The sequence below is a fragment of the Camelus dromedarius genome, chromosome 4 (assembly GCF_036321535.1).
Source record: "Camelus dromedarius isolate mCamDro1 chromosome 4, mCamDro1.pat, whole genome shotgun sequence".
Classification (NCBI taxonomy): domain Eukaryota; kingdom Metazoa; phylum Chordata; class Mammalia; order Artiodactyla; family Camelidae; genus Camelus; species Camelus dromedarius.
Window position 1 is genome coordinate 88,583,862 of NC_087439.1, and position 9,808 is coordinate 88,593,669.

A 9,808-nucleotide genomic window follows, 5' to 3' on the forward strand; every position below is an offset into this window, starting at 1 on the left:
AGCAACATGGCCAAACAAGGTAGGGGCCCCAGAAAGTGTCCATATATAGGTTAGGGTATTCAGGTTCTGTCCAAGTGGACAGAAGTGGAGACTGATCACCTCCTACAGGCTCCCCTTCTGACGGTAGTCCGGACAGGGAGATCAGGTTATGCTTCCCATCTTACAGTAGTCTGGATGGGGAGATCTGGTTAGATTAGGTTAGATTAGGGATGCCCCAGTGATAGGGAGGCGGATGTGCAAATAATCTTTGTGTATTTGTGTGAATGAATGTGTGGCCTGTGAAGCATGTAATCAGGTTCTAGTTTCTAGCTCCACGGCATTCTGCTACGGAGATCGAGAGAGTCCCAACCTGTGGTTCCATGGTGACCTCATACGGCTCATGGCGGTATCAGCCCCTTGGGTTATCGATCGGAGTCAGCAGTTTATACGGACCTGCCAAAGCTAAGAGGCACCTTCGTCCCCGTGAGGGGAGCGGCCAGGCAGATGTAGCAAAAACACTCCCTTTGTCTCGTTTGCGAAACCGGCACAGAGTGGCTACACAGGGAGGGAAAGGGACATAGAACAGCTCATGAGTAGACTTCTGTGCCCTTGGGGACTAAGATGAGACTACTTTAAAGAGTTTCAGACCCGACCTTGTCACCAGTCCCCCAGAATATCCTGTCGCGATTAATAAACCAGCCTCAATATTACTCCTCTGTCTAAAATTAAGACCACAAGACCTGAGCCAGAGGGAGCCACCCCAGGACTGGCTGAAACCCTCCTTTGAGGTCCCCCTTTTTGGTCCACTTATTCTGCCACCGGCCGGCCATCCTGGCCTCATATTTTGTCAATTCAGGCTATAGGAAAGACTTTATGCAGGGACCCCTAGAGCTCATCCAGGCCCAGGGGAGTCTCAGGGTTACCTGCCTAATGGGGAGCCCCAACTCATCGGCAGCACCTGCAGCTGGGCAGATAGGTATTAGGCCCAGTGAGGCAGCGAGCTTTTTGAAAACTCCCTGTTTTGAAGAGTGGAAAAAAACAGAGATACTGGGGTCACAGTCCTTGGTGCCAGGAGCAGACCAACACCTACAGGCCATAAAATCTGCCAACAAATAATAATGGGAGCCTCAGAATCAAAGCCAACAGTTCTGGACTGCATGATTAAGAATTTCAAAAAGGTTTTCTCAGGAAACTATGGAATTAAATTGTCACCAGAAAAACTGTGCACGTTGTGTGAGTCAGAGTGGCCCACCTTCGGACTGGGAAGGCCCCTGGAAAGCACACTCGACCTGTCAGCTGTCAGGGCCATATACTGGATAATCACCATGCCCCCAGGGCACCCTGACCAATTCCTATATATTGACTCTTGGCTAACGATCGCCCAAACCTTGCCTCCATAGGTCCGGGTCTACGGGAATGGTCAGGGACAATATAAGATCCTCGTGGTCCTGACATTAAAGATGAAAAAGAAAGATACAATGAGGCCAGTCCTTTGGGAGAACCCTGAAGAACTGCCAATGCCACCCCTGCCATATGTTCCTCCTGCTTCTGCGGCTCCACCACAGCTGCCTCTACTGGATGGTCCACCGCCGCCTGTACCACCATGGTTGCCCTGGGCTCTGAGCTGGGAGCCGAAGGGGAGGAAACTTTGTCGGGCCCTGCAGGCTGCCCAGCCAGCAGCCACCCTCCAGATGCCTCTCTGGGAGACCCAAGGGCCCCAACAAGTTAACAATGATGGCTCCATACAGCCTGGTCACTCCATCCTGTACTACCAGCCTTTCAGTACAACAGATCTCCTGAACTGGTGACACCACACTCCGCCATATTCAGAAAAACCTCAGGCCATGATTGACCTCCTAGAATCCATCTTCCAGACCCACCAGCCGACTTGGGATGACATTCAACAGCTGCTACTGACACTCTTCAATACTAAAGAAAGAAAGCAGATCATAACAGAAACTAGAAAATGGCTACAAGAGCAGGCCCCAGAGGGAGCCATGGATGCGGAGGAATGGGCCCAGGATGCAGCCCCAGACACAAGACAAGAATGGAACTCTAACTCCCAAGCTGAACGGGAGGCTCTGCGGACATACCAGAGAGCCCTTCCACATGGGCTGTGAGCCAAGGCAAAGAAACTAACCAACATGTCTAAGACCACCATGGCCCCAAAACCAGACAAGTCCCCATTTACTACTATGAGAGGCCATTTGGGAGCCCAAGAGATGTCAATCATCCACTGTAAAAGACACCAAAAAAAGAAATGACCCCATAAACAGAAGAAACCAACTAGCAGATCAATCTATGCAAAAAGCAGCAAGTCAGTCGGGCAATGCCAGAGAGCTTGGGGCCATCCCAAAGGTCAACTAGCACCCAAACTGCTGTCAACATCTCCAGCATATGGCCAAGAGGAAAACTCTGGGCCAAAACTAAAGGAGGAACCAGCAGAAAGGAAGGATGGTGGGTGATGCCTGACAAATGGATATATATACCTGAACGATGAGCCCACCAGGTGTCCTTCAGCAACATGAGCTCACCCCCCTGGGGAAGACTGCCTTAGAGGCCCTGCTGGGACGGTACTGTCTGATCCCTCGACTTCCATCCCTCTGTGCCTCAGTCTCAGCACGCTGCCTCTTATGTGCCCAGAACAATGCACAACAGGGGTCAACTGGACCAAGAGAAATCCAGTGCTGTGGCCAGCCTCCTTTTAAAGATATGGAAATGGGTTTTGCAGAAATGGGGTCCAGCAGAGGATACAACTACTTGCTGGGTTTTGTCTGCACCTTTTCAAGATGGGTAGAAGCATACCCAACACGGACTGAGGAGACAAGAGAAGTAACAAAGGCCTTACTCAGAGAAATTATTCCCAGATTTGGGATGCCATTAACCATAGGGTCAGACAATGGACCTGCATTCGTGGCAGAAATAGTACAAGTGGCAAAAACACTAAACATCTGCTGGAATCTACATGAGGCCTGCAGGCCCCAGAATTCAGGGAGGAGAGAGCGCATGGGCCAGACCCTACAAAAGGATATGATAAAGCTCAGTCAAGAAACTCAACTACCTTGGACTTACACTCTGCCCGTGGCTCTCCAGTGGGTACTCTATGCCCCTTGGTCCAAGATGGGATTCTCCCATTTGAAATCCTATATGGGAGACCCCCTCCCCTGAAGATACTAGGAGAAAGAATTAGGGAAGTGGGAAACTTAGAACTTCATAAGCAAATGCAGGGCCTCGAAAAAACTATGCAGAAAGTCCATAGGTGGGTAACCGACAGGATCCCAGTCTCACTGGGAACAATGTTACACCCATATGAGCCTGGAGATCAAGTCTGGGTAAAAGATTGAAAAAAGGAACCCCTTGAACCCACTTGGAGGGGCCCTACCCAGTTACATAACCATCCTGACAGCTCTTAAAGTTGCAGGTTATCACCCCGTGGATTCACATCAGAGTAAAGAGAGAAGCATCACCATGAGACGAGGACGTCTGGAGAGTCGACCAGGACATCGAGGAGCCACTTGAAATCAAGACCACAGATGCCCACTTCACCTGCCAGAGAGCACCAAGCCTTGCTCTAGCCACACCCGGAAGCTGGCTAGTCAATGCACAGCGGAAGCCTGAGGAACCACCGATCAAGACGTAAAATGAACTGCGCCCTTACTTAATTTTATTAATGAGTGTTGTTGCTATATTGCTAGCTGTAGGACTGATAGCCACTGCACCCCAGGACTGAAACAGAGGCCAGAAACTAATACTAGCTGTGCTCTATCTCTCTACAATAGGAAGCCTAATGGTCAGTCAGTGTCTGCTATAGGAACCATACCTCCCTGTTAGAAAAAAACTCAAACCCTTCTGCTACTTGTAAAAGTAGTTGCTGACATATCTCCTTCAATGATGGGGGTTCCAATGGGACCCATTAACCAAATTGCATTTGGCAGGGGCCTTCTCCCTAGATATAAACCCCCAGCCCACATGTTCAGGGCCCTCCTATAGACCTGGTAAGGATTAGGAAAAGAAAAATAGAACAGGTTCATGCCTTATAACCAGGACCCCCAATTAAGTCCCTTAATAAACAAGGTCCATTACCTTCTTAACGCTACTAACCCACAACTAGCAAGTGATTGCTGGCTCTGCCTGCGTCCCGGCCCCCTCCAGCATGTAGCCAGCCCGGTAGGTCTCTCAGATCTAACCAAGTTTAATGGCCACCCTGGGTGGTCCTCAGACTGCAGATGTAAGCCCCAAGTCAGTTAATGTACAATTGGCCCATACAGCTCCTGACTGCATCTCCAACCCGGGGACAAAACATCCTGTAGGAGATCTGGCCACTGACCAGTGTGCCCAAACCCATAACTGCACAACTGCACATGGTTGTATGCCTACCAAACTCTGGTGCACACTGAACCCAGGAACCTTTTTTGTATGTGGGGCACACTCCTACCGGTACCTGCCAGCCAGCTGGACAAGTTCTTGCACGTTGGCCTTCCTTACCTCTCAGATGGACATAATACCTAATAACCAGAGCCTTCCCATACCCCTGATGGCCCATACTCGACATAAAAGGGCCATCCAGTTAATACCACTACTCGATGGGCTGGGAATAGCAACTGGAGTAGGCACAGGAATAGCAGGAATAGCCTCATCATCCCACTATCACCAGCAGTTATCTGCTGAGGTCATTGAAGATTTAAAACAAGTGGCCGAGTCCTTAATGACTCTACAAAACCAGTTGGACTACTTAGCAGCAGTAGTCCTACAGAACAGGAGGGGTTTAGACTTGCTCACCGCCAAAAAGGGGGGACTCTGTCTCTTCCTAAATGAGGAATGCTGTTTCTATGTAAATCAATCAAGAATTGTCAGAAATATGGTCCAAAAACTACGAGATCGAGCTGAATGCAGAAACCAGGAATCAGCAAATTCCTGGGCACAGTGGAATAACCTCTGGACTTGGGCCTCCTGGCTCCTCCCCCTACCAGTTCCCCTCCTTATGATCCTTCTAGCACTGCTGTTTGGTTCCTGCATCCTTAATCTCATTACTCATTTCATTAGCTCATGAATAGAGTCACTAAGTCTACAGCGACTAGTTACTCAGTACCGGCCTCTGGATCAGGAAGAGCCCAATGGCGAATAAGGGGCACCACTCTAAAGGTTGAAGCTCACTACAGATGTTAAAGAGAGCATCAAAAGGGGGGAATGAGGTGGGAACCCCTATAAAAAAAGACCAGCAGAACCCCTGGCAGGGCCACTACTTTCCTGACAGGACCATCCGGTTCCCTGGCCTAGCAGCTTTATCTCACTCTTTGCCTCTGAAACAGCTTACTTCTAGGAGTTTGGAACTGACCCCTAAAATTTTATTGGTTCTCTGAGCTAACTCCTGATTGGTCCATTTGTAGTACTTCATTTGCATGGAGCTCACTCCTGATTGGTTATTTCCCTCACTCCTGATTGGTTATTTCTGTCCCTCCTGATTGGTCCATTTCTACAAATCTTATTTCTAATTAGTCATCTTTTGTTATACCTTATTGGCATATGATGTTGCAAAGTGTAAACTGGCAGCCTGTAAAAGCCTGTGTAAACCTACCGACGGGGTTCAGAGCTTGGAGTGCTAACCCCATTGGGCCTGTTGGCATAATAAACCGAGTTCTCCAACTCTCTGAGTACTACTTGATCTCTCGCTCAGATCCAGGTTGCTGTCACAACTGAGCTGTAACACATTTCTCTGCAACAAGGTCACAATACAGATTAGAAACAAATGAAACATTTAAAATGTTAATGTTGATGAAAGTAGATCTTCCATTAAAGAATAAGTTGTGATCACATTTAAGCAACCCAGCCCAGGGAAGTCTCTTCTCCTCCTTACTCAACACTGCCCATCCATCCTCCCTCAGAGATAACCACGAAATAAGAAAGTCTTTTGAGGCAACTTTGTAAGGATGACTCAGCTTACTTTATTAGATATTTAGAAGGTTGCTATGTAATAACTAGAAATACAAAGCAGCCACTGTGAAATCAGGAACCCACCGTACTTAGAGGCGGCAGGGGCAGACCTTGGTAGACAAAAGCAACGCACACTTGTCACAGGACAGAACACGGAGGATCGCAGTCCTCCTGGTTCGAGGTCGGGGCTGCGGCTGCTATGCAGGTGCTAAGAAGTGCTCACAGCTTTGATGTTCATTATTCCTGCTGGTGAGATACTTTTCAGGTGTGAAGACTTGTAGTCAAAGCAAAAAGAGATGAAATTAAAACAAGGTCCCAACACAGAGCCCAAAGGGACAAACCTCACCCAGCAGGGCAAGTGGGTCTGGGAGCAGCAGACAGGAACGGACTGGGGGAGGCCGGCCCTGCAGCTACTGCCTGGGGCGGAGACCAGGCCGCCTCCCCCAGGGTCAGCAGACTGTCAGCGTCCCCAAGTGCTGCAGCCACCGGAGCCACTGATGAATAACCGAGATGCTCTCCCCCTTTTCCCACTGGATTTCCTTGTATAAGATGTCCTGCCATCAGTCTTAAGAAGCAAGAGTCACCAAAGCCTCAGAGTCTGAGAAACTCAACCAAAAAGAAAAGTCCCGGGAATTTCGGGTGACAGGGAGACAGCTGCGAGAGGACAGAGGGATGGAGGGAAACCTTAGCATTGGGAGCAAGCAGACACCCCCGTGGCACCTGCGGACCGGCCCCCTAGTGGCAGCATTGCTTCCTGCAGCAGCACTTCTGCTGACAGCAGCCCTTCCCGCAGCCGCAGTCACACGAGTGGCGGCGGCACGTGAGGCGGTAGCAGCAGACCACGGGGGTGTTGCAGCAGCCCCCACAGCAGCCGGAGCAGCAGCCCCCCAGGTAGCACCTGTATGAGGTGCAGCTGTCACAGCCGCCACAACCACCACCGCAGCCACTGCAGCCACCACTGCAGCCACCGCAGCCACAACCACCACAGCCACAGCTGCCACCGCAGCCACCACAGCCGCAGCCACCACCACAGCCACCACAACCACAGCAGCCCATGGTGTCAGTAGAGAGGACTCAGGAGAGGGGAGGACGGAGACTCAGGAGGTGAGGAGGGGTCTGATACCGCCTCCTGCTAGGGGCCCCTTATATAGCATCTTCAGGAGCTGAGCCCAGAGACCCCTTGTTGTTGTTTATCCCACTTCCCATAAACGATCTCACGAGGCCTCTTACGTCCTTCGTTGTTGGCCAGCTGATATTGCTAAGTCCCATCTTAAACCTATATTTGCATTAGAACACCCTTTTAAGATCTTTGTGCCCATAAGAACACAAATGTGTATATATGTTTTGCACTGCAGTCTAGAATAGTGCCTGGCCCATTGTAAGTGCTCACCAGCCAGCTGTTGGTTTAACTGAATGCCTACAACATTTAAGAATAATCTTCAATGTTTTATAGCCATTAACGTCTGAACCTAGAGCCAGGGAAATGCTGTTTCTCTATCTACTTCTTTGGCATCGCAGGATAGAAAAAGATGGTTTTTCTGTCTACTTCGACTCATTACTCACCCCTGAGTTACAGAAACTTGTGGGATGAATGAGTAAGAACCAGATCGAAGTGGAAAGGGCAGACATCCCAACATGTATGTTTGCATCTCACCTTAAAACACAGCTTTGCTGTTTCGGGGTCCCTGAGATTCTTTGTTCACAAGAAGAATTGCTTGATTGTTAAAAATCATCCAAAAAGCCCAAGAGAATGTGTGTGACGTCAGATGCTAAAAATATAGTTTTGTGTAGCCTCCTTCTATGTCATCTGCCAAGAGGGAAGTTCCTGTTTGCTGCTTTTCTGTTAAATAATTGGGAAACAAAAATAAGAAGGCTTTCATCCGGTGGCTGGCCTTCTCTCGTGCCTCTCCAGGTTTAAGACCTGTGGCCAAACCCAGGGTTTCTGCCCGACCATGGCCCCGGGGAATGTTTATTTGCAATGATTGGTCTCCATTTGGCTGAGTCTACCTGTCGGGCCATGTCCTTCTGCCCCGGGTAGCCCGCAGGTGTCAACAGCGGTCCGCAGAGGTATGTTCTTGTTTGACTGTCTTGAGAACTGAGATCTGCCTGGCCAGGAGCTCCAGACAGCTCCCAGGGAGGGACCACGCCACAGTCCTCCTGGGGACACGCTCTGCAGCTTCTGGAGGGGAGACGCCCCAGCTTTGCTGGCTCTGTGCTGCTCCCAGGGCTTTGGGGTCCCTGGTTGACAACTGGCAACTCCTTGATAAGTTAGGCTTTTGAAAGCCAGAGAAGAAAGCTTGAAAATGCCCTCCTTTGATCTATTTCTCCCTGAAGCCGAGGCTGTCCGGTCTCTCCCTGCTCTCCGTTCCGGGTGCCCAGCACCGTGCAGAAACCCTGCTGAGTGCCCAGAGACCCAGGAAACATCTACGATGGTCGTGTCTGAGATACAGGCAACATCCTGAGCCCCTGAGACCTTCTCTTCCCTACACTTCAGCCTTCACTTTCCTAGTTCTGGACTAAAGATATGACACACAAATACATCATTCATAACAGAGAACTCCAGGTTCCCAAAGGAGGATGCTCTGCTAAAAATAGCAAGTTATTTCAAGGTTCTCAAGAAGGAAGTAAATAAAAGGTCCTGTGAGATCCTTCCGTGGCAATTGGGTTACAGCAGAGGAGGGACAGTATTTAAGGGCCCCTGGGGCAGAAGGCGACATCAGACGCTCCTCACCTCCTGAGTCTCCATCCTCCCCTCTCCTGAGTCCTCTCTACTGACACCATGGGCTGCTGTGGTTGTGGTGGCTGTGGCTGCGGTGGCTGCGGCTGTGGTGGCTGCGGCGGTGGCTGTGGCGGTGGCTGTGGCGGCTGTGACAGCTGCACCTCGTACAGGTGCTACCGGGGGCGCTCCTGCTGCGGCTGTTGTGGGGGCTGCTGCGGGAGCTGCTGCAACACCCCCGTGGTCTGCTGCTACCGCCGCACGTGCCGCCGCCACTCGTGTGACTGCGGCTGCGGGAAGGGCTGCGGGAAGGGCTGCTGTCAGCAGAGGTGCTGCTGTCAGCAGAGGTGCTGCAAGAGGCAGTGCTGCCACTAGGGGGCGGTCTGCAGGTTCTACTGGGGAATCTGCTCCCAACGCTAAAGTTTCCCTCCATCCCTCTGTCTCTTCCCTGCTGTCTCCCTGTCACCTGGGCTTCATTGCACTTCCCTCTTTGGTTCTCATGCTGTGAATTTAAGTGACTATTTCCATTTTTAAGGTACATCGATGGATATTTTATTCAATGTCATCCATGGAAAAAAGAAGATGGAAAACATCCTGAGTATTGAGCTCAGAAAAATGAGGTAATGATTTTCACTTTTTCCTTAATTTCTTTTCTGTCTATGGATTGTCTTCTTGTCTTTCCTATAAATGATCTGTCCTGTCCATGGCAGTAGAGATATTTCTATGTGGTGTTCTAAAAATTTCTTAATAAAATGCAAAAATAAATTCTGAACAGTTTCCCTTGTTTTAGTCTTAGTCTTAGTTTTTTTTTTTTTTATTAAACTAGCATTAATTATGGTTCTCCATGGGCTGGCACTGACAAAGATACAGAAATAATTATGCCCTGCTGTGATGTATGATCTAGTCAGACACAAATAATCATGAACACAAACAAAATAATTATAAAGAAGCCAAAAGGTGGAGATGTGGTGTGTCAGGGCAGGAGGGAGTCCACACAGGTAGATGGGAAATGGGTGTACAGGGTGGAGGAGCTTTAAGAAAGAGATGACAGTCTGAGAGGTGTGTTGAAAAATTAGTGAAGTTTTGACTAGTGGAGATGGTTGAAGGCAGATATTCTAAGAAGTAGGGCAGAAAAATGAGGGATAGGAAAGTTCAGGACACATATGGGAACTAGTAAACCAT

At 49.5% G+C, this 9,808-nt stretch overlaps 1 protein-coding gene across 1 annotated transcript; it reads left to right on the forward strand.

The window, feature by feature from the left end:
- The first annotated feature begins 8,658 nt into the window (after positions 1-8,658).
- On the forward strand, positions 8,659-9,264 carry LOC116152961 (small cysteine and glycine repeat-containing protein 1-like). The gene has a single exon (XM_031451142.2). The coding sequence runs from the start codon at positions 8,690-8,692 to the stop codon at positions 8,999-9,001; it is 312 nt and encodes a 103-aa protein (XP_031307002.2). The 5' UTR covers positions 8,659-8,689; the 3' UTR covers positions 9,002-9,264.
- Positions 9,265-9,808: the final 544 nt, after the last annotated feature.

Bases quoted from the DNA above. Each gene is read 5' to 3' on its own strand.
- LOC116152961 (XM_031451142.2), top strand. From the start codon at position 8,690: ATGGGCTGCTGTGGTTGTGGTGGCTGTGGCTGCGGTGGCTGCGGCTGT.